This window comes from Natrix helvetica (assembly GCF_964273705.1).
Source record: "Natrix helvetica genome assembly, chromosome: 1".
NCBI classification, from domain to species: Eukaryota; Metazoa; Chordata; class Lepidosauria; order Squamata; family Natricidae; genus Natrix; species Natrix helvetica.
This window is the reverse complement of record NC_138548.1, coordinates 293,337,455-293,361,441: the sequence shown is the minus strand read 5'-3', so window position 1 is coordinate 293,361,441 and position 23,987 is coordinate 293,337,455. Positions and strand designations below refer to the sequence as shown.

Sequence of the window (23,987 nt, the reverse complement as noted above, 5' to 3'; positions counted from 1 at the left end):
CTCCTCCTCCTCCAACAGCACCACCACATTTGCTGCCCGGCACTGCAGCTAAGGTGAAGCTGCCAAAGCTCCTGCTGGCGCCTCCGCCCATGTCAGGGGCGCCACCCCCTCTGCTCGGAACACCTGAGCTGGGCCCCGCGTTACTCCTGCCTCCTCCTCCACCACCACCGTGCTTTTGAGAAGCCATGAGGTGTTTTTTTCTGCTCCCGCCCCCTCCGCTGCCTTCCTACTGGCTCCCGCAGCCTCATGGCTCCTCAAAAGCACGGTGGAGGAGGAGGGGGCAGGGGTAACGCGGGGCCCAGCTCAGGTGCTCCGAGCGGAGGAGGAGGCGCCGCTGCCACGGGCAGGGGCACCAGTGGGAGCTTTGGCGGCTTCACCTCAGCTTGGAGGAGGAGGAGGAGGAGAAGGAGGCAGCAGCAGCAGTTATTCTAGTGGCGGCGGAGGCTTTGGGGGTTCACTTCAGCCGCAGCGCCAGGCGCAAGCGGCTAGGACTGGCTGCCCAAAAAGGACCTCCCCAGGCTTGCTTTGCTGAACACAGGGCGACTGACAATAGTTTGAGTGGGCGCGGCCAGCACAAACCACCGTCAGTCGCCTCGCGCTCATCAAAACAAGTCCGGGGAGGTCCTTTGCGGGCGGCCAGTTCTAGCCGCCTGCAAAGGACCCCCCCAGCTTCCGGAGCCTGTGACAGTAGAAATCACTGTGTGGCAGTTGCAAACTGCTGTGCGGTATTTTCTTGCCACGTGCACAGCTGTGCACCTTACCAAAAATTGGGACTTTTTTAAAACGCCGCGGGACGCGGGACAAATTATTAAAAATCGGGACTGTCCCGCCAAAAACGGGACGTCTGGTCACCTTACTCTACCTACCTACCTACCTACACACACACACTCTCTCTCCCTACCTACTGTATTTCTCTCTCTCTCTCTCTCTATCCCTTTATCTACCTACCTACCTAACTACTCTCTCTCCCTCCCTCCCTACCTACTGTATTTCTCTTCCTTTCTCTCCCTCTCTATCCCTCTATCTACCTACCTACTTTTTTTTTAATTTGCCTCTTCAAAACCTGGGTGTGTCTTATACTCCAAAAAATACGGTAACTTGCTTTGTACGGGTAGTCCTTGACTTGCGACAGTTCATTTAGTGACCGTTCGAAGTCACAACGTCACTGAAAAAACTGACCTATGACCGTTTTTCCACACTTGCAACCATCGCAGCATCCCCATGGTCGCGTGGTTTACATTCGGATGCTTGACAACTGACTGACGGCTGCAATGTCCCTGGAGACATGTGACCTCCGGACAAGCAAAGTCAATGAGGAAACCAGATTGACTTAACAACCTTGTTGCTAAATTAACAGCTGCAGTGATTCACTTAACAAATGTGGCAAGAAAAGTCGTAGAAATGGGGCAAAACTCAACAAATTTCTCCCTTAACAGCAACTACCCGTACGGTATCTTCTCATTATGACCCACTGATTGTCTTACAAAGGGACAATACAAAATAGCAGAGTACAAGTAGTCCTCAACTTACAACAATTCATTTAGTAACCGTTCAAAGCTACAATGGCACTGAAAAAAGTGACTTATGTCCGTTTTTCACACTCAATGACCATTACAGTATCCCCATGATCATGTGATCAAAATTCAACGCTTGGTAATGGAGTCATATTTATGATGGTCATAGCATCCCAGGGTCGTAATCACCTTTGTGAACCTCTGACAAACAAAGTCAATGGGGAAGACAGGTTCAGTTAACCCTGTTACTAAATTAACAGCTGCAGTGATTCACTTAAGAACTGTGGCAAGAAAGGTTGTAAAATGGGGCAAAACTCACTTAACAAATGCCTTAGCAACAGAAGTTTTGAACTCAATTCTGGTCGTAAGTTGAGTACTATTTCTAGAGGAGGGAATTGCAAAACTAAATTCGTCTTTCAAGGAATAACAAGTTTATCTTGTTTTGTCCAAAATATTAAGCCTAGAAAACCATAAACTGCTTTCAGAAAATATCCAGACTATGCCTAGTGTGGCTCAGTTAGAGGGGAAATGGATCATTCCAGAGTTCTGCTTAATATTCTGTTCCTGAAATGGTAAATTTTGCACAGCTGTACTTTACGGTGCAGTAGATTCAGAGACAATCTCAAGTACGAAGGCTGCGGTGGGGGAACAACCTCCTGCTTGAATTGTTTATGAGCAACTGCCATTCAGAGTAGGCTCAAGCATGTAGGTTCATCAGTTAACTAAAAGGGTCACTGATCAAAGTTTCAGTCACACACCGCCGTCTTCAAAAGTTCCAAACACAGCTGTAACGCATTAAATGTGCATAATACTTCAGGTTTTTACAGCAAACACAAATAAAGACCATATGAGAATCTATGCTGGTAGAAAGTTTTGAACTTTTTGATAAATCTGGAGGATGTGGATGATCTTTTCAGACGTGTTCAGGCTGAGGTGCAGCACTGGAAACAACATTGCTTCTGCTTGTTGAACACATCTACCGGGGCTAAAATGAGGGCAATGCAACTCTCCTGGATTTATCTCTCATCAGCTTTCAGTACAAATGCTATCATCATGGTAACCTTTAGGATTGGCCTCAGGGATCAGGAGGAGAATTTATATTGCAGTGGTTCTCCTTCCTCTGTGGTCAGTTACAGTCAACATTGGTGGGAGGGAGGGAGAGATTGAATCAATGTCCCTTGTTTTCTGGTGTTACTCGGGGCGCAGCATTTTCTTCTTGCCTATTTGACATTTACATGAGGCTGTCAGTCAAGGTGATCTGACAGCATGGTCTCAGTATGCTGAAGATGCCCAGTTATGTCTCTTGGCCTGAAGCCAACCAAGGTGAGTCTCAGTACTGGAGAAGCTCGTAGGGTCTGGATGTTGAGGAGCAGGCTGTTGTGGCCCACCAGCGGAGTTGGTAGCAGATTTGGACAGTGAGGAGGTTGGGGAGGAATATGGGCCAGTCCTGGAGTCTGGGAAAGGCTCTCATGAGGGCTCTGTGTCAGAGGCAGAGAGGAGGCCAGAGCCGTATGCCAGCTATCAGATGCTTTCAGAGTTAGACATCAGTGAGGCAGATGAACAGCTGGAGCCTGTTCCCACTGTGCGCATGCGCAGAGTTGCCAGACGAAGGGAACAGCTAAAGGACAGGAGTAAGGCTACAGGTGGACAATGAATGGCCCCTCCCAGAGGCAATAATAAATGAGGAGCGAAAGGGGAGTGGAGTTTGCAGGAGACAATTAGTTCACTTAATTGGTTCGTGACTCTCCAAGACTCCTTGACAAGTTTTGCAGGTATAGGCCTGTCAGCTTTCCAAGCCAGATAAGGTCTGTGACTGTAAATCCTCCCTCAAAAGACTTTGCTGGATGTGAATGTGCAGAATTCACAGTCAATTAATAAAAGGGGTTTTTGTCGTGGCAAGGAGTTTGCTCCATGCTCTTGGGAAGCCTGGGTGAGAACACAGGCTTAAGCTTAAGTCTGTACTGTTCCTTAAGGCAGCTTTAAAAATCTAGTAACCATTTCACACTTCACTAGGACACGAGATGGGCATTTGTGAGATGGATAGATAAATAAATACTTTTGATTTTAAAAAATGCTACTGTTTTTGTTTAAAGGAAATCTATTACATGAGACTTGGTTTTGTTTTGTTTTTTTTGTCCTCCTTTGATTTACGGAGAGTTGTCTGTTTATGGCACCATGCACCATACTATTTTGATACTTTTTTCTCTCAGAAAATAAAATAACTTTGTAGTAGTATAATTGCATTAAGGAAAATCAAAGGCGCGCTGGTAGTTTGGGTGCATGCCGATCCTCAGTTGTTGACTTCAGTTTTTAACCCTCTGGCATACATGGACTGTTACTGGTAGGTGGGGGCAGAAATTTATTTCCACAGAGTAACAACTAGGAAAAAAATAGTGTGAGCTCCTATCACTGCTCAGAAAGGGGTTTTGTTACTTGTTCAAAAAGTGGCTTTTTGAACTTTAAATAAGGAATCCGAAAGAAGTGCCACCAGTTGATAAATTTACACTGACATAATTAGGCTTTGGTGTAAACCTAGGTGAAAACAAGAAGCTGATCCCCAAACTTGGTTTTTTTACACACAGAATCATGGCAAGTCTGTTCTTATTTGGAAGACTGATGTTTGGAATGTTTCATTCTAAATGATGCAGGCTATCGATTGAGTTGGATTGTTGTGGCCATCAAACTTTGCAGTGCTTCTTTGGAGTTAAAATGGAAAGATTAAATATGGAACCTACTGAATACAGATTGTATTATTATACCACTGACGCATTAAGTCCAGCTTCTCTTCTGTTCCTGCATAACCATTTTTCTTGTTCGTCCCAAGCGTGCATTGAATTAGGGCTTCCTTGTGCTGTCCACAGTAATGTTTGAGCTTTTTCCTTGAGTGGTTTTACTTAATTATTCCTTCTGATGCATTATCTCCTATTTGATGGAAGAGGAAAATTCAGTTTTGGATCTTGGCCAGAATTTCAGTGCTGACCCTAAAAACCTGAATGTTTTCTACATAGCCTAGCTCAGCAATGGCGAACCTTTTTTGGCTCGCGTGTCATAAGTGGGAGGGCACAGGGGGGTCGTTTGCAGGCATGCCGCACCCATAATGCAATGCACGACCACCCGGTGTGCATGCGTGCACTACAGGTACGACCACCCCATTTTTGCATGCTTTTTTCGCCCTCCCCAGGCTCCAGAGGCTTTATAGGAGCATGGCGAGGGCGAAAACAGCCTCCCCCGCCTCCCTGGAAGCCCTCCGGAGGCTTCAGGAAGCTTCCCTGAAGCCTCCAAAGCAGTCAAAATGACTCTCTGAGCAAATCGGAAGTCACTTCCGGTTTGCTCGGAGGGTCGTTTTGAGCGCTCCGAAGGCTTCAGGGACCTTCAGGAGGCTTCTCTGAAGCCTCGAGAGCAGTCAAAACGACCCTCCGAGCAAATAGGAAGTCACTTCCCGAACTTCCGGTTTGCCCATAGGGCCGGTTTTTTGCACTCCAGAGGCTTCAGGGAAGCTCATGAAGCTTCCGGAAGACCTCCGGGGGGGGGCTCTTTTCGCCCTCCCCAAGCTCCTATAAAGCCTCTCGAGCCTTAGGAGGGCGACAAATGGCTTTAAAAAAGGGTGAACTCAGCTGGCAGGGCAGCGCCTTGCGTGCCCTGACAAATGGCTCCATGTGCCACCTGTGGCACGCATGCCATAGGTTCGCCATCATTGGCCTAGCTATTTGTTCTCTTAGGAATTGTAATAGTGACCTGAGTTTTATTTGAAAAGTACACTTTTCTCTTTCCCATCTTAAAATGTAGCTGTCTTATAAAAGGCCTGGGTTTTTTTTCCCATCTCTTTATAATGCCCAATTTTCAGTTTACCAAAAATATTGATGACACAATGAATGCTGCTGTATATGTAGAGATGGTACACATTAAAACCTTGATGTCCACTTAGAGCCTAGACAGATGCTTTAAAGATTGTGAGCTGGACACAGAATACAATGTAGGTTTTCAAATCTGTGCAGATGTATTAACTAATGAGCAACGCTGTGTGAAATTGACAACCTGTGGTTGAAAGATTAGAGAAAGGCATGAATTTTCCCATCTCACAGGAAATCTAATTTTCAACTCTAATGTGTTAGTTTCCCTCAATTCCACTATGGAGCCCTGGAGCCAAATCAACCTACAATATGAAGCCTCGGACTAGCAGGTAACTCTTGCCTCTGTTTGGCTTGACCATATTCTTGAGTACTGGAAAATAATCTTGCCAGGCTCTGAACCCCTCACCTTCCCTCATTCAAGGCACTCATTTCCTATCAGAGGAAGAAACGGGTTCGTTTGCATGGGGCCCCTCCCCCTCATGTTTCTGGAGTTGCCGTTGTTTTGCTTCACAGATCAGGAAACCGCAGCTTCCTTAGAGAAACTGCTGCACAGAGAAGGAGAGTCTTACAACATGTGCCATGAGAGGAATGGGGCAGGCAGATTTATGGGCAAGAGGCTTCCTGTGAAATTATGATTGGTCCTGATTCCAACAATGCAGCAGGATAATAAAACAACACCATGAATTTGGAGGGATATCTGGGAAACAAACCAGGCTGCTGTTAGGCTTTTTGCTCAATACCGACTTGAAAAATCTATAAACATTGTTTTACTGGGCACAAAACTATTGACCTGCCTTTTACTGGTTTCTAACAAATTGCAATTGCTCTTTCTTTCCCAAAATCCCAGCTTGGAAGTGTACAGAGGAATGAGGTCCATTGCATAACCGTGTTAGCATGTTTCTGAGAACCAACCTCCTCAGACAATGCTTTTAACTCTAAATTTCAAGCTTAATATGAAGCTGTTCGTTTGTTTATTAAATTTATTCGCTGCGCAGCCAATGGTGAAATTCAATTTTTTTTACTACCTCTGTGGACGTGACTTGGTGGGCGTGACAGGGAAAGGATACTGTAAAATCCCCATTCCCTTCCCACTCCCGGGGGAAGGATATTGCAAAATCTCCATTCCCACCCCACTCTGGGGCCAGCCAGAGGTGGTATTTGCCAGTTCTCTGAACTACTCAAAATTTCCGCTACCGGTTCTCCAGAGCCTGCTGAATTTCGCCCCTGCACCCAGCTCATTCCAAAGCAATTTTGGGGGGCTTAGAGCATAAAACCATTGTATTCCATTCGCTCTTGATAATACAGTTATGCAGTGGTCCTCATTTCTGGACTTCAATATAAAGTCTAATTACTAATGAAATGAAGGTAATACTGGAGGAAAATCTCTTCAGACAGGATGTTGTGACCTTTGTGGAGAGAAAGAAAGTGGCAGAAAATAAAGTACAGAGTTACTGATAATGATAGAAATGATGTGAGGATTACTAATCACTTAAAAGAGGAATATATTGCTATAAAGTACAAATGAAATGTTTGATATATTCAAACTCGACTCTAGAATTGTTTGAATTTATGAGATATCTGTAAGTAGCTACTGGAGAAAAGCCTAATGCTGGGAACGATTGAGGGCAAAATGAAGAATAGGACGGCAGAGAATGAGGTGGCTGGATGGAGTCACCGAAACAGTAGGCGTGAGTTTAAATGGATTCCGGAGGATGGTAGAGGACAGGAAGGCCTGGAGGAACGTTGTCCATGGGGTCACGATGGGTTCGCGACACCTTTATTATTATTGTTATTGTTTGTTAACAACAATAACAACAAAGGTGTTGCTCTAAGATCAGGGAGATCTCGATTCAAGTCTACATTCAAAGAAGTGCTATGTGAGATCCCGAAGGAAAAAGGGTATAATTCCAATATATACATTGATAAAAGTTGGAGTTTCTCAAGATTTGTGTATTGGAACAATACAGTAATCTCATTGTCTATATATTTCAGCTCAGTTTAGCTGATCTAGCAGGCATTCTGACTGGGAAAAAGTCTGGATATCTTCACAAGGATTATTAGTTAATGTATCAGTCCCTGGATTATATAAAATCTGTTTCTCAACTCCATTAAGTTTTGTTCATCAGCAATGAATTATCAAGCTAAATGGTGAGCTTGATACCTGTGAGGCTGAAGTATACACCTTCTGATAAAGCCTTATATTGCTCTCTGCCCAGTGTCATAGTAATAACCTTCCTTTTCTTACTTGATATTGGCATGTCATCACCTAGTTAAACCTGACGCAACAGAACCTTCATTTAAAAGCTATCTTGTTGCCTCTTGATAGAAGTCACTCCTAAATATTTACCTCCTTCCAGTTGTGTTGACACCCCCAAAGCAGGAACAATTCCTTGAGAGGAGAATTCAACAAATGAACTAAACATTAATTTTTCTACCCCTCCATGCTTTCTTGAATGATGGCAAAGATTGGAATGAGGTTTATCTTTGGAATTAACAGAGAGGGAGGGAGGGAGAGCCTGCACTTCAATGTCTTGGATGTAAAAATGAACTAAAGGGCAGAAAAATAATTAATGAAAATATGGCAAGCAATTGAGGGAGGTAGACCTCTCTACTTTGGTTCTACAGTAAAGAAACAAAAGAGGGACTGCAAAAGTCATGAGTAGAGATGGGGTTAGAGAAAGATCCTTTCTTCTCTAGCTGAGAATAGTCACCAGGAGATAAAAACAAAATACCAAATCTTCTCTGGGACAGATTACTGGTAGTTGAGCTGATTTTCTCTCAAGGAAAGCCTTGGAAACTTGTTAGACAATGGATATGCCACACAACTAGAGAGATTATTTGACAAGAAATGCAAAAATTCTTTCTTGGAGATTGTTCAGTGTGAAAAGACAGCTTTTCCAGGGCAATTGTGGTTTTATTCTTGAACGTCATCATTTAGATGTAATAAACGATGCTGCACAACCTCCTCAATGTTGAACCCCTCCCAAAGATGTATTCAGACTGCAACTTTCAAAATTCTCAGCCAGCAAGTCAGTGTGTTGAAAAGTGTTTTAAGTATTGTCTCGTTGTCTCATTATGAAAATAGTCAAAGCCATATCACAACGAAGGAGGATTTGAGTATTTTCATAATGAGACCATGTTTATTTTGCTTTCAGAACGGGACTACCACAGTTTGTGTGATAAACTACCAATTGGACGCCTGCTGTTCCGGCAGTTTTGTGACACACGAGTAGAACTCATGCGCTGTGTCAAGTTCCTGGATGCTGTGGTAAGCACAACTCAATAAGAGTACCTGGCAGGGATGGGGGCACTAATTGCACATTTTTGCATTGGGGGATCCTACAGTGCATCCATTTCAAATTATGTGCATAGCTGTGTCGCAACTTCCTTGTTGTGCTCTCTTCAGAGTCTAGTGTTATCTCTGAATAGTGCAATAGTGGATTCTCCTCAAGAGATACTGGAACACATAGAGAATATTCTCCCTGACCTGTCTCTCTGTACCTAGAATGACCGTTTTGAATCTTTTAAGCTGTGTTTTTATTTCTAGCAGGGATCTGTAGCAATGGTGCTGCTTGCTCTCATTTCAGGTCGAGTATGAAGTGACCCCGGATGAGAAACGGAAAGAATGTGGGAAGCGCCTAATTGAAGTGTATTTGGATCCTAAGGTGAGGGGCTTCTCGGGTTATGGCAGCCAAGCAAAGGAGCCAAGGGGGTCATTGTGAATTGCTCTAATAATAACCTGGGTTTTGGGAAGAACAATTGCCTTAGTGAGAACTCTATTTGTCTTTTTTTCGGGGCTTTGTGGTTGTGTGTATGTTTGTGGTGTGTGTGTAGACTGTCAGGGTGGTCACAACTGAGATGATTGTGATGATGATGCAAGTATCTATTTCTTTCTTATTCAATGCCTGGTCTTTGTAGAATATCAATCAATATCACTGATCGTCAATATCATTCATTGCCAAAGTTCCTATCCTACAACAAGCTCTAAAGGTCTAGCAATGCACAGAGAAACACCAAGAGGCTAATGTAATTTCCTCCTGTTTATTCCTGCTGCTGTCCTATCCCATTCCCTCCAGCCCCACGATAATTCCGCCAGGGACGGGTGCTTCGGGAGGGAATTTGTTGCTTCTTGCAGAGCTGTGAATCCTCATTTGACACTGATGGTTTGTCCTCAGAGTGCGGACCACGTCCCTGAAGTGCCCTTGGAGCTAGTGAATCTGTGTTCTGAGCAACTGGAACAGGAACCAAGTGAAGACCTCTTCAAGGAATCTACCAAGTGAGTGGAGAGAATAGGTGGAATTTGATTAATGCCCTGTATATTTTTTTTTCTGGACAATAATTGGTGATCTAAGCTTGCTCTTCACCAAAAGCATGGAGAATTCGTTACTGATAAATGTTAGAACTTGTTCTATAATTATTATTTATTTCTCTGTCATAGAAGAGCTGCTAGGCAACATAGAGCATGGTGCACATTTTAATAAGTGATGTTTAGATTATTAGCAGAGCTGTTGAAGTTTTGATAACTGGTGGAAAAGGAGGGATCCTAACCTTACGTTTCAGATCCAGACATTTTCTTTTGGGTCATACTCTTTGTCCCTGGAGAACACTTATACCTTCATTAGATAGCTGAGGGTGTGCTCCACCAAAGTAAGCCAGCTGGCAACCTGATTCGCAACTATAATAGAGATTCCTTAAACACCGTCCATATTGATTCCAAGAGAGGCAGGGCATATAGAAATAAGGACATTCTATATCTCAAACCTCTTATATTATCTGGTAACAAGCTCTGGCCCAAATTTGTCTTAGCAAAATCTTCTAGTCCTCTATTGCATCTGTCCAAAACGTTTTATCAAAGGGGTAGTGAGTTAATAGACTGCTGCTCTTTTTGTAAATGAGAACCACTTTCTTATGCTATCTAAGTTGAGTGTTATATCTTTGGCTTTCCTGTAGGGTAATGTCTTTGGAATAGCCTTGGCCACATAAATTATGAGTGTTCCTAATTCCGTGAGGGTTTTCCACCTTGTGTCCAGTCAATTTTTTGAACATCGAAGCATCCGGCATCATCTTTATTTGTCTGCATGGGGGTGACTTCAATTTCCCTAAGAGGATCTAGTTCCTTTTCTAGGCTCATCCATGACTACCTTAGTGTGGCACCTTTCGCAGATTATCTTGACAGCGTTTATTTCAACCGCTTCCTGCAGTGGAAGTATCTGGAAAGGTAAATCTTACTTTGTTATGGACTCTGTGGTATTTGTGGTCCAGCTTCTTTGGGCCTATTGTTTATGCAATATATAATTTAAAGAGCCTGTTTCCTGCCCTGAATAATCTTGCTGACTGTTGGGTGGTAGGGGGAATCTTGCTTACATAATGAAAATGAATGCAATCCTCATCAGAATGTTTTCCTCATTTGCCTGCTAGAGCTTTTTTATTCCGGTTTATTGGGCTCATGTATAAAATCTTGCTTGCATGTTGTATCGATCGAAAGAGAACAGGATTAACACTGCACGCTTCTAATGGGCAAACTGATCTCTGTTTTCCTCTTAGGCGGCATGTAACCAAGAACACTTTCCGTCAATACCGTGTGCTGGGGAAGGGAGGCTTTGGAGAGGTATGTAATTTGACCAACCCCAAGGAAGTAGCTCCCCTGTCTTCTTTTGGGAATCTACCATGTGGAATAATTTTCCAGTAGAATCGAGGGAGGGGTTACACATGGGTTTTGTCACAGCCTGATTGGTCCATAGACTGAGGGAAATTTCTACAATATTCCTCCATTTCCCATTGGCTCCCAGTTTCCTCTCAGTCTTTTGGTCCAAGCACTGCTTTGGCTCCTAGGTAGGAAACCTTCAAATATTGTAAATCTTGCTAAAATTCATTGATTTGATTGGATTAATTGGATATCTAAATTACTAAATTTATTTCAGCTGCGGCCCTTAGGGACAGTCGTTTCTGTTTCGCGTGGGATAGAAGAGCCCTTTGGGGCATCCGCTTCCTACCCTGCGGGGCCAGGAGCCCTGTCCGATTCCCGGGCCAGCGGGGGTGACGGGCTTCAAGGCGCAGCTTTCCAGGAGCTAGATTGTGAGTTCGGCAGAAGAACAATTGAGCCACAAAGTTTAAAAGGCAAACCACGGCTTTTTTTCCTGGCACCGGGAGTCTCCTAGCGGCGAGCGGCACTACCATTGATCGCGCTGTCTTCCTGCCGCTCTGAACTTGCCCTGCCGCTCGAACTTGCCCAAAGACGAGTCACGGTGGTTAAAAGACAAGCCACGTCAATTAAAAGACAAGCCACGGCCCTTCCTAAGTCTCTCGGCAGTGCAATCGGAGGCTGCGGTGGCCATTTTGAAGCAGCCACATGGAGGCAGCCATTTACAGAAGGCTTGTTGTCGGCTACTCCGCTTCCTGCATCGTGGCCATTGATTGAGGCCGGCAGGTCCTTATCTAGAATGTGGCCCACAGCTCCCGAAGGCCCAGGCACTGGCGGGATCTACAGTGGCCTTGATACTCTGACACATGAGTGGCTACAATGGCAGCAATAAGATCCGAGCTTCCGCAGGCCCCATCAGAGGCTCCAAGCGAAGTCAGAGAAGGGCAATTAGACAGGCCCAGAACCAGGGCCACGGCTTCTAAGCCCTCGGCTGGCCAACACCCTTCCAGAGCCACCACTAGGGATGAGCTTAGACGACAGAGGGCGCTGGAGAAAACAATCGCAAGGGCAGAAAAGCAGGCCCAGTCCACTAGGCCCAACTCTGCCAGCAGATCCAGATCTCCTATCAGGCCCTTATCTCTCCACTGGGGTTCACCTCTTAGAGGTTTCAGCCCATCTTCCCCTTCAGTCTCTCCTGCTAGATCCCACAGGCATTCCAGGCAGGAAGTTTCTCCTTCCCCCTCCATCTCCCCAAGAACCATTGGGGGTGGAGATGTGGATCCCTTGGAGGGCCCCTCTAGGTCCTACCATACCTCTTCAGGGCTAGCTCCTCAGGAACCTCCGGTCCCGGGTCCATCGCAGGATGACCTTCTCCTTCCTGAAAGTATTAGGAGGCTCATTTCTACAGCTATCACACAGGGCATTGCCACCGGTATGTCCCAGAGAGAAAAGGCATCACAATATGGCAGGGCCCAGGTGGCTCATCACAGACAGCACCACATTAGGCCCCCTCCCCCTCCATGGTCAGCGAAGGCTCCATTTTAGGGGAGGACATCCATCAAGACATGGGGTTTTCGGAGGATGAGGTCTCAGTTCCTCCTGATCCTCTAGCAATTCCTGGCCTTTTTCCACCGGTCATGTTCAAGACACTTTTACACAAGGCCAGGAAGACCACTAAGATTGGAACTGGGGACCCGATGGTCCCTCAACCTAGGGATCCAAATCTGGCAATGTTCCACCACAAACAAGGAGGAGATTCTTGCCCCTCTTTTATTTCTAGAGGTGGTAAAGAACCAGTGGGCCCGTCCTTCCACCTTTTCCAATCCTGGTAGCAGCGATTGCCGCTTCTACAACATAGAGCAGGCCTTTGCCCAAGCTCTACAATTACCAGCAATCAATACCTCAGTAGCAGCCCTGGTCTCTTCCTCCTCCGTAGTCTCAGGAGACGCTGCTGATAAGATGAAGCCGGAGGACAAGCGTGTGGAACTTATCTTGCGTAAGAACTTTAACGCTTCCGCCTGTGCGATCAAATCTGCTGCGGCGGCTTCTTACTTTAACCACACAACTGTCATGTGGCTTCATCAACTACAGGACCATATTCTGGTCCAGGATGAGCGACTGCATCAAGATATCACTAAAATCATAGCCGCCTCTCAATTCTCTGCTGATGCGACTCTAGATTCTGTAAAATATGCTTCTAGAGCTCTTGCCATGTCGGTAGCTTCCAGACAGTTACTATGGTTGTGCAGTTGGCAGATGGACAACAAGGCCAAATGGAATCTGGTGGCTGCCTCTTACACAGGCACTAATCTATTTGGGGAGGCACTAGATCCTATTCTAATAGAGAACAAGGATAAGAAAAAGGTCCTTCCTTCCAATGCCAAGAAGACAGACTCTCACCCAGCCCCATTCTATAGACCCTCTTACAGGGCTCCCCAGACTGACCATCAGCAGAAGTACCATTCCTTTAGGTCTGACAGACAATTCCAACATCCCTTTTACCAGGATCGAAACAGATGCCAAGGTCAGTCCAGGCGCCCCTTTCGTGGGGGAGGGGGGTGGCCATCCCTTCCGCAGGGGGAAATGACTCCAATCCAGATCTCCCCATAGGTGGTCGCCTGGCACACACTGCGAATCAGTGGGACCTGATCACCACGGATGCCTGGGTCAGGTCCACCATCAGGAAGGGCCTGCGACTGGAGTTCCTCTCCATCCCCCCGACACTCTTCAGGGTGTTCCCTCCCTCGCAGGACCTCGAACAACACTGCCTGATGGATCTAGCTATAAATCATCTTCTCGACATTCAGGCGATGGAGGCGGTTCCGTTGGCAGAACGCGGGTTGGGCCATTACTCCAACCTGTTCGTGGTACCGAAGGGTTCGGGGGGCTGGAGGGAGATTCTGGATCTCAAATGTCTAAACCAATATCTAGTCTACAGACGCTTCAAAATGTCGTCCCTCAGGTCCATTCTTCTGGGGATCCGTCGGGGGGATTTCTTGGCCTCGGTAGACCTAATAGAGGCCTACCTTCATATCCCGATCCTGCCAGCCCACCGCAGGTACCTGAGGTTCTCACATGGGAATCTCCATTGTCAATACTGCGCCCTTCCTTTCAGCCTGGCCTCCACTCCTCGTACCTTTACAAAGGTCCTTGTGACATTGGCGGCTCACCTTCGCTCCATCCTGGTGAGACTCCAATGTTACCTGGATGATGTGTTAGTTTAGGCAGGGTCCCACTCTCAGGCAGTCATCGACCTCCATCTTACCATCCACTCCCTTCAGTCCTTGCGGTTCTCCGTTAACTTTCCCAAAAGTCATCTCTCCCCCTCCACGCGGATACTACACCTGGGGACAGTGATCGATTCAGAAGTGGAAGTGGTCCATCTGTCTCCAGACCACCCGGTCAGCCTCTGAAAGCTGGGTTCGCAGAAGTCGGTCAGTTTCCATCTTGACCTTGTCTCAGTTGCTTGGCAAGATGGTGTCGTGCATAGGGATAGTGCTCTGGGCCCGTCTACACTCACAATCCCTCCAGTGGACTCTCATCCCCTTCCAGAGGAAGCGGATGAGCAACTCCCTCCGATCCATTCGTCTCCTGGCGGACGTACGGCTGTCCCTCCAGTGGCGGCTTTCCCCGGCTTTGAGATGGGGTTGCACATTCTGGGAACCGGACTGAGTGACAGTGACTACAGATGCGAGTTTGTTTGGTGGGGGGGCCTTGATGGACTCCAAGCTGGCGCAAGGTCGTTGGACTGCCTCAGACCTCCGCCACAACATCAACTGGCTGGAGCTGAAGGTGGCCCGCCTGGCCCTCCGACACTTCAAAGACTCAATCGTAGGACATCACGTACTTCTCCTGACAGACAATGTAGCCACAAAGGCCCACATAAACCGTCAGGGAGGTACCCACTCCCGGAGTCTCTGGCTAGAGGCCCTGAAACTCGGTTTCAGTTCCTGGGCAGAGAGACACTTGTCATCACTGGTGTCGGAGCACATCTCGGGCACATCCAACCATCAGGCCGACTGGCTGAGCCGAGCAACACTCAACAACGGCTAGTGGCAACTCCTTCCCTAGTTGCTCCAGAAGATCTGCCGGCGGTTCGGCAACCCGCTAGTAGACCTATTTGCTACCCCGGCGAACTCACAACTGCCAACATTCTTCTCCCTCTTCCAGAGCCAAGCCGCAGAGGGCACAGACACCCTCAGGACCATATGGCCACCAGGTCTCCTTTACACCTTTCCCCCTATTTCCCTTATCCCGGGGACCCTCAGGAAGGTAGTGACAGAGAGGGCACACATCATCATGCTGGCCCCATATTGGCCCAGATGGCCCTGGTATTGTCCAGCTATCCGTCCCCCCCCCCCCCGTGGAGGATACCTCGGGAGGAGATTATCCACCCGGAGCCCCAGTGGCTCCACTTGACCGCCTGGCACTTGAGCGGCATCTCTTGAGGAACGCTAACCTGTCCTCCAAGGTCATAGCAACCATCAAGGCCTCGAGGCGCCCGTCGACCACTGGGATCTACAACTCCACGTGGTCGGCGTTTGTCAAATGGTGTGGTTGGTATCTGTCCAATCGAAGCCTCGGTGCCTCAGATTCTCGAATTCCTACAGAAGGGATTAGATGGGGGCCTCTCCCATAACACCTTGCGTCGCCAAGTGGCTGCATTGTCCTCTGTTCTCGGGGGGGAGGGTAATGTCACACTCTCTCACCTTCCCCTGATAAAGTGGTTCCTAAAGTGGGCGGCAAATCTCAGGCCTCCCCCAGTACATAGATTTCCCACTTGGGACCTACCCCTTGTCCTCAGGACCTTAACGGGAGCTCCATTTGAACCCTTGCGATCAGTCCACCTTAGATTGTTGTCCCTGAAGGTGGCCTTTTTGGTCGCAGTGACGTCGGCCAGACGCATATCGGAACTGGGCGCTCTGTTGTTCAGGGACGATCTATGCCAATTTCACCAGGATAGGGTGGTCCTTCGTCTGGATCCTACATTTCTTCCAAAAGTAAACACTCCATTCCACAGGGCAGAAGAGATCATCTTGCCTAATTTTTGTCCTGCCCCGTCTCATGAAAGGGAACGTCTCTGGCACCGACTGGACATCCGCCACGCCTTGCGCATCTACCTCAGGTGAACGTCAGAGGTGCACAGATCCGAGGCTCTCTTTATTTCATTTCAGCCCAGGTCCTTAGGGGCCAGGGTGTCTTCGGCCACTATTGGCATGTGGCTGAAGCAGGACATTGTGACAGCCTATGAAGCTTCCGGTTGGACCCCTCCCGCAGGGATCACTGCCCATTCCACTCGGAGTGCCACCACCATGGCGGCATGGGCCACCAGGGCCCCATTCGAGGACATTTTCCGGGTGGCCGCTTGGTCGTCTCCGACCCCCTTTATCCACCACTATCGGCTAGATGTATTCGCCTCCGTGGAGGCGTCCTTTGGACGCAGGGTCTTACAGCAGGTGGCAGCCGCCCCTTCCCCTGGGTCCTAACCTTTCCCTCCCTGGGACTAAGCTTGGGTATATCCCATGCGTAACCCCTCCCTCGATTCTACTGGAAAAAGAACGTTGGTTCTTACCTGAGCGTCTCTTTTCAGTAGAATAGAGGAAGGGGTTACGACCCGCCCTAGTTAGCGTTAGGGATGGGCCAGGTGGAGAGTCGGGAGGTCCCGTGGTCTGCTTGTATTTTGCAGGTGCGGTCCTTCGACATCGAGGAAACTGGGAGCCAATGGGAAATGGAGGAATATTATAGAAATTTCCCTCAGTCTATGGACCAATCAGGCTGTGACAAAACCCATGCGTAACCCCTCCCTCGATTCTACTGAAAAGACACGTTCAGATAAGAACCAACGTTCTTTTTCTGTTTCTGAATAGGAACTCCACAAGAATGTGATCTTGGTTATTTCAGCTGCTGGTGATCACAAGTACCTTTCTGAATAGCACGACTGATACGCTAAGCATTTAAAGCCCTTTCTTGCTGCTTCCTACATTTGATGCCCCAAACTTTGCAACCGAGGAAATACTAATGGCTGCAAAACACGAAAGGATTCAGCAAGAAAGAGATCTTAACCCATTTATATATGTTGGATCCTGAGCTTCAAGACTGTCATATTATTCTCAGCAGGAAGGCCATGAACTCATTATTATTATTATTTTGCAGTAAAAGCCAAGGCTTTTGCGATGGACTCAATAAACCATTTAATCGCTAAGATATCACAGCATTTTTGCTTGAAGATATCAAAGTAATGACTTCAGGATCCAATAAGCCACTTAACTGATAAAGCTGATAAAATCCCGTGAACTGCCAAAACCCATCACCCTTAATTTCTTCCCTTCCAGGTTTGTGCTTGCCAGGTACGGGCCACCGGAAAGATGTACGCCTGCAAGAAGCTTGAGAAAAAGCGGATAAAAAAGCGGAAAGGGGAAGCCATGACCTTAAACGAGAAGCAGATACTGGAGAAAGTGAACAGTAGGTTTGTAGTAAGTACATAGGAACTGCTTTACTTCTACCCGGGGCTTGAGAGGGGGTTGGTCATACAATTACTTGCTGCCCACTCCAGAGATGGGTTCCTACGGGTTAGCACCAGTTTGGTGGAACCAGTAGTGGAAATGGCGACTGGGTTGCCGAACTGGTAGAGATGGCATGCTCACCACGCCCCCAAACCGGTTCTCCAGTCGCTGCAACATCTTTTTTTGACATTTTTAATGTTCTGCGCATGCGCAGATCTATTTATAGGCAACTGCAAATCACGCCCGCACTGAACCGGCAGTAATGCCAGCAGAAACCCACTCCTGGCCCACTCGCTCAATCTCTGCTCCATAATGGGCAGGGGCTAATGCAGGGCTGTCAAACCCACGGCTTGCAGGCGGGCTGGATGCGTAACGCGCTGGCCATGGCCACGCCCGTTTTAGCAAAGGAGGGACAGTCATGATACGTCACGTGACACCGCCGTGATGCAAGTTTGACACACCTGGGCTAAAGTAAGTGGGATTTCCTTAGCCAGGTGGCAAGAAGAGGCTATTGGGCTTTCCCCCTCCTGGCCTATAATGCTAAACCTATAGCCACTGCAGGACTCCTGGCCTCTCTCAGACATCAGTTTATATGGGATCTTGAACTGCCAGTAAATGCTTTGTGGAAGATCTGAATGATAATGGGCAATTTTACCTATAATACTGCTCCCTCTTCCATATGTCTAAATGTTACATAGTGTACATAGAGATCTACCACACTACACTTTTGGGGGATTGAAACATTAGGCAGATTACGGAAAAGGAGTTAGAAAAAAATAAGCCAAAGCAATTAGGGCATGAGATGGGAAGAGAAAGGATATAGAGTTAAATCTATATCAGGACAGCATAGAGTACCCATATATACCTGTTGGTCCCTGAAAATATGCCCATGCAAGGGTTCATATATTTTGTTTTTTAAGCTTCTCACCGCTTTCTTGTGCTAAGAATCTTATCAATTCCATCTAACTATGACTTCCTCAGTCTTCTTCTTGGACCTTTCTTCCTTCCTCCCTTCCCTTCCCTTCCATCCATCCATCCATTTTGCACTTGCATTTAATAAAATTATGGCAAAACTCTTCCATGGCTTTAGTCCAGAGGTGGTCCATTACACCAGAAGAGGTAGTGAAAATCTGGCATACTGGATAGAATCGGTAGTAAAAATGGTGGCTTGGCCACACCCCTGAACCTGTTCTGCCATCAAAAGCTTTGTCAGAAGCTTTTAAAAAAAAAACGTTTTTTTCCCCTGCTGGTTCAGGCAAGGGGAAGAAAAGCTTTAAAAAGTAAGAGAGGGAGGGAGGGAGGGAGGGAGGAAGGGAAGGGAGAAAGAAAGAGAAAGAAAGAGAAAAAAAGGAAGGAAACTCACTTTTCTCCTGGGAGATTCAGCAAAGGAGAAAAACAAATGCTGTCACTTTAAATCGGAACTGAGCATGTCTGGCTGTGGAATTCTGGGAGTTGAAGTCCACAAGTCTAAAAGCTGCAAACTTTGGAGTCCTGCTTTTAATTGAAAAGCTCCTCAGGTTTGCAAAGTCACATTCAGCAGTTATTTGGGAGCGGGGTTGCTTCCCACAGAGGGATATGGGAGAAAGAAGGAAGGAAAGAAAGAAAGAAAAACAGCACAGCAATTTAGGGCTAGAAGGCTACTCAGAGGTTATCTAATCCAACCCCCTGCTGCAGCAGGAAAGCTTACATTGTCTGGATTATTTTGGTGCCTCTAATAGAGAGGAAAATTGCCAGAAAGGAGGAGTTTACTACAAGACTGCCATGCAGAGGATGGCAGAGATAGTCCTTGACTTATGACTACAATTGAGCCCAAAATTTTGGTTGCTAAGCAAGAGTATTGTGAAGTGAGCTTCACCACATTTTACCCAATCCAGGAATCTCCTGGTGAGTGACATCAAATTGGTCACACCCACCCAGTCACATGACTGCCAAGCCATGCCCACAAAATAGGCCACTCCCACAGAATAGGTAGTAAAAAGTTTTGAAACCCACCTCTGCTTTAGTCTCAGTGTCAATGTGCAGCATCTGAAACTTAGGCTACATAGGTAGGCTCATCTGCATGGATCCTGTCCAGTGATGAAATTCATTTTTTTTTACTACAGGTTCTGTGGGTGTGGCTTGGTGGGCATGGCAGGGGAAGGATACTGCAACATCCCCATCCCCCCCCACTCCTGGCAGAAGGAAATTGCAAAATCCCCATTACCTCCCCACTCCTGGGGGGAGGATATTGCAAAATCCCCATCCCCAACCCTACTCGGGGGCCAGCCAGAGGTGGCATTTGCCAGTTCTCCAAACTACTCAAAATTTCCACTATCATTTCTCCAGAACCTGCTGAATTTCATCCCTGGTCCTTCCCAACTGATTCTAAATTAGGCCATATTTGATCGGAGAGAATACACAATTGGCCTTGCCTGCGATCTGCTGGACTTTCTACTGAAGCTTTTATTGAAACCAGTTCAAGATCCCAAAGGGGATGCACAGGAGATAACTGAGCAACCATACCTACCTGCAATTGTCCTTCTTTCACTGAATAGAAACCAATTGAACAGTGTCTTATTGCAGTGACCTCTTTGTATTTGGCCTTTTCACTACTCCCGCTGTTTCCTCCATTGTTTTTAGCTCCTCTGCACCACTTAACTTTACATTAAACTTTATAGCAGACAGTTAGCTATTAACTACCATTAATGCCTGCTTGAGTAACATCTCGTTTCAAGAGCTTTTTCTGACTCTGTATATCTAGGGTTTTTGTAAAGGTGAATAGTCTTCATATTTATATCTGGGTGCTGTGCTTTCTGGAGCTATTTTAGGCTTGTTTTAGTTCTGAAACGACCTGATTTTATTGTAGGTGAGTTTGTCCTATGCCTATGAAACAAAAGATGCTCTCTGCTTGGTCCTGACTCTCATGAATGGTGGAGACCTGAAGTTTCACATCTACCACATGGGAGAAGCAGGATTTGAAGAGCCACGGGCTGTTTTCTATGCAGCTGAAATCTGCTGTGGCTTGGAAGATCTCCACCGAGAGAGGATAGTTTACAGGTGAGAATGCACTTATCTTCTGGGCACTGTTGGAACTCAGCTGGGGATCATCTCAGAAATACTATCGAGTGCTGTTACTATAAAATTAACAGTTATTGTTCAGAAACTGGGTAGATGCATTTCCTCCCCGAAGGAAGTGAAAATATGTGTGGCGAAATCTAAGGAAACTAGTTCTGCCTGACCAATATTCCCTCTACCCAAGAATATAGATAAATACGTTGTGTCAACATCTTGATGACGTTACTCTTATAAATCCGTATTCCTCTCCAGGGACTTGAAGCCAGAGAATATTCTACTGGATGACCATGGTGAGTAGATGTTTTTTTCACAGACCGTTTGATCCCCTCCATGGGTAAGTTGATGCTACTCCCCTTTTATAGTAAGTGAGGGAAATCTGTAAACAAGGCATTCTCACGGCTCCTTTTTCCCTAACAAGGTCACATCCGCATTTCTGACCTGGGACTAGCTGTTCACGTTCCGGAAGGACAGACAATAAAGGGCCGGGTTGGAACTGTTGGCTACATGGGTGAGTATCCAAGAAGGGCTCTGAAGTGTTGACTGGAAACTAGGGAAATTCTGAAGCCCATCAGAGCAAGGGCACAATATTTTGTCAGAATGTAACAGGGCAAAACAGGTGAATGTCATCCTAAAGGGCATCTGGGCTTAAGTTTGAATAACTGGTAGAAAGTGGTTGCATATGCTCGATCTTGCAGGACAGAATAAGGAAATGCATTTGTCGCTTCATTTGCTTCTATTTTGACAATAACTTGCTTGATCCAAATATTTCTCCTTCAGGGTTACCTTTGGACTCCCAGCATTGTTTGTTTTGTGGAGCCAACAGAAATATTACAGTACTGGTAAAACAAATAAATCCCTAATGTTTCTGCAGATCTGTAGGCAGATCTGTAGGCAACTACTTGGAAAGGTGTTTTCAGGTTGCCCAGAAATAAACTTTCATTTCAAACTTCGGACTGTGGAGGATTTTTAAATATTCAGTTGCAGGGTTGTGTAGAAATGTAGCAGCATTCCTTCCTGCAACATCAGTGCCCAAACCCAGATGCACTGAATTAGAGTAACTTAAACAAGCAGAATTCCATTTGCTGACAACTATTTTTTGCATATTCTATGTCCCAAACCATCCGAGGGTTACAGACTAGAAATACAATTGTAGTTGGAAGGAAATATTCAGAAAGCTCAAATTGGTTTGCATTCATCTTCTGAATATTTTGGTAGATATCCCTAAGAGATTGATTACTTTGTACTGCTTAGATGGAGGAAAAGGACTCAACAGTTTTGTGATAATGCTGTGGATACAGTATGGAAATGTTGGAGCCTGTAATTACAATAAGATACAGAAAGGGATGGTTTCTTCTTGCATTTTGTGTTACATCTCTGAATCCCAAATAAGGGGAAATAGAAAATGCATCCTTTGCTTCTTTCTGCTTCTTCCTTCCAAGTATTCATTTTGCACCACCACCATCCACAGTACAGTAAATATGAAGCTGGGAAAACACAGTACTTTGGGCCAGAGTGCATTAGATTCATTAATCCCAAGAGTTGTCTTATATTGAACTGGATTGCTGATGTATTAAATTTGGTGTTGTGTATATTGACCAGCAATAGTTCTTTAAAATTTCAGGCTTTTGTAGCCCTATCTAGTACCAAAACACAGGTATCAGAAGGTACTTGGTTGGGAGCTGGCAAGAGTTGGTCATTAGATAGATAGATAGATAGATAGATAGATAGATAGATAGATAGATAGATAGATAGATAGATAGATAGATAGATAGATGATAGATAGATAGATAGATAGATAGATAGATAGATAGATAGATAGATGATAGATAGATAGATAGATAGATGATAGATAGATAGATGATAGATAGATAGATAGATAGATAGATAGATAGATAGATAGATAGATAGATAGATAGATGATAGATAGATGATAGATAGATGATAGATAGATAGATAGATAGATAGATAGATAGATAGATAGATAGATAGATAGATAGATAGATAGATAGATGATAGATAGATGATAGATAGATAGATGATAGATACATACAGTGAATTTTGGAGCTTTCTTGTATGAGAAAAAGTGGCAGAGCTCAGGGACAAAGTCAGAAGAGGAATCAGCCTAGAGCAGTGGTGGCTAACCTTTTTCTAAAGGTGTGCCAAAACTCTGTCTGCGCATGTGTGTGCGCCCACCCACCTACACATGTGCAAGTGACCCCTCCCACCTGTGCATGCGCGAGCCACCCCCAACCACACATGCGCAAGCCATCCCCATGCGGGGGGGATTTTCCCCCTCCCCAGGCTCCAGAGGTTTTCCTGCACCCTGGGGAGGGGAAAAAAAGCTTCCCCAGGCCCTCTAGAAGGCCAAAAATCAGCTGGCCAGCATGCATATGCATGCCAGAGCTGAGGGCTGCCGTGCTGCTGGCAAATATGGCTCCACATGCCACAGGTGGCACGTGTGCCATAGGTTCGCCATCTTGGGCCTAGAGTCTCTATGTTGTCACAAACAGACTTAAATCCAACCCTTCTTGAATTCTGTTACTTCTTATCTAGTACCAAAATAATACTATCTGTTAGTTGAGTAGATTTCTGTGCATAGGCATGAGCAATAAATCAGTTTAATGAGAAGTTAATGTGTGGCCCTGATGTTTTGCGTTTCTGACATTTCCCTAAGATCAGATCCCATATAAGTAAAGATCTGGTTCCAATGGTTATTTTTGCAGCTCCTGAAGTTGTGAAGAATGAACGGTACACATTCAGCCCAGATTGGTGGGCTTTCGGATGCCTGCTCTATGAGATGATTGAGGGCCAGTCTCCATTCCAACAGCGCAGGAAGAAGATCAAGCGTGAAGAAGTGGAACGTCTGGTGAAGGAAGTCCAGGAAGAGTATTCTGATAAGTTCTCACCTGCCTCCCGGTCCCTGTGTTCCATGGTACGGGTGCTGCCTCTTTGACCATCAGGGACAGTTAGAATTTACAACAAAAACCTTTTCCTTTTCAAAGGGATTGATGCTTGGTGGAAACTCTAATATCATTAAAACTAAATTTGCTGTTTTGGCTTACTCCAGAATGGGTTCAGTCAAAACAAAAATCAAAGTTTTTTACTATATGTGTTAAATTGTTTTTTTTTTAAAAAAACAGGAACAGAAGTACTTTTGATGTAATTTGGTAGCCAGTTAAGTGCAAGAATTTCAGTTCATCATCAGTGATCAGTGCCTTGGTTTTTAACCATATGCTAAATCATGGATTATTGGTTAATAGATTCTAAACCATTAAAGTCGGTTTATAGATCACAGAGGCTATGCATCACCCGCATACGTTGAAGTAAAACAAACCATGTTATATATTAAACTTACCTGCAAACCTGTATTTAGACCAGTATGTAGCACAATCTTGCTTCAATTGTGCTGTACATCTTGATGTAT

General features: G+C 45.8%; 1 protein-coding gene across 2 annotated transcripts in view; it reads left to right on the top strand.

The window, feature by feature from the left end:
• Positions 1 to 23,987, top strand: part of GRK6 (G protein-coupled receptor kinase 6) — a 47,363-nt gene that overhangs the window by 14,219 nt on the left and 9,157 nt on the right. For both annotated transcript variants that reach the window (XM_081936300.1, XM_081936299.1), the window contains exons 3-12: positions 8,521 to 8,633; positions 8,953 to 9,030; positions 9,541 to 9,641; positions 10,491 to 10,583; positions 10,910 to 10,973; positions 17,339 to 17,479; positions 20,355 to 20,545; positions 20,816 to 20,853; positions 20,982 to 21,071; positions 23,287 to 23,495. In XM_081936300.1, coding sequence (XP_081792426.1) covers positions 8,521 to 8,633; positions 8,953 to 9,030; positions 9,541 to 9,641; positions 10,491 to 10,583; positions 10,910 to 10,973; positions 17,339 to 17,479; positions 20,355 to 20,545; positions 20,816 to 20,853; positions 20,982 to 21,071; positions 23,287 to 23,495 — 1,118 coding nt within the window. The remainder of the gene's footprint in view (positions 1 to 8,520; positions 8,634 to 8,952; positions 9,031 to 9,540; positions 9,642 to 10,490; positions 10,584 to 10,909; positions 10,974 to 17,338; positions 17,480 to 20,354; positions 20,546 to 20,815; positions 20,854 to 20,981; positions 21,072 to 23,286; positions 23,496 to 23,987) is intronic.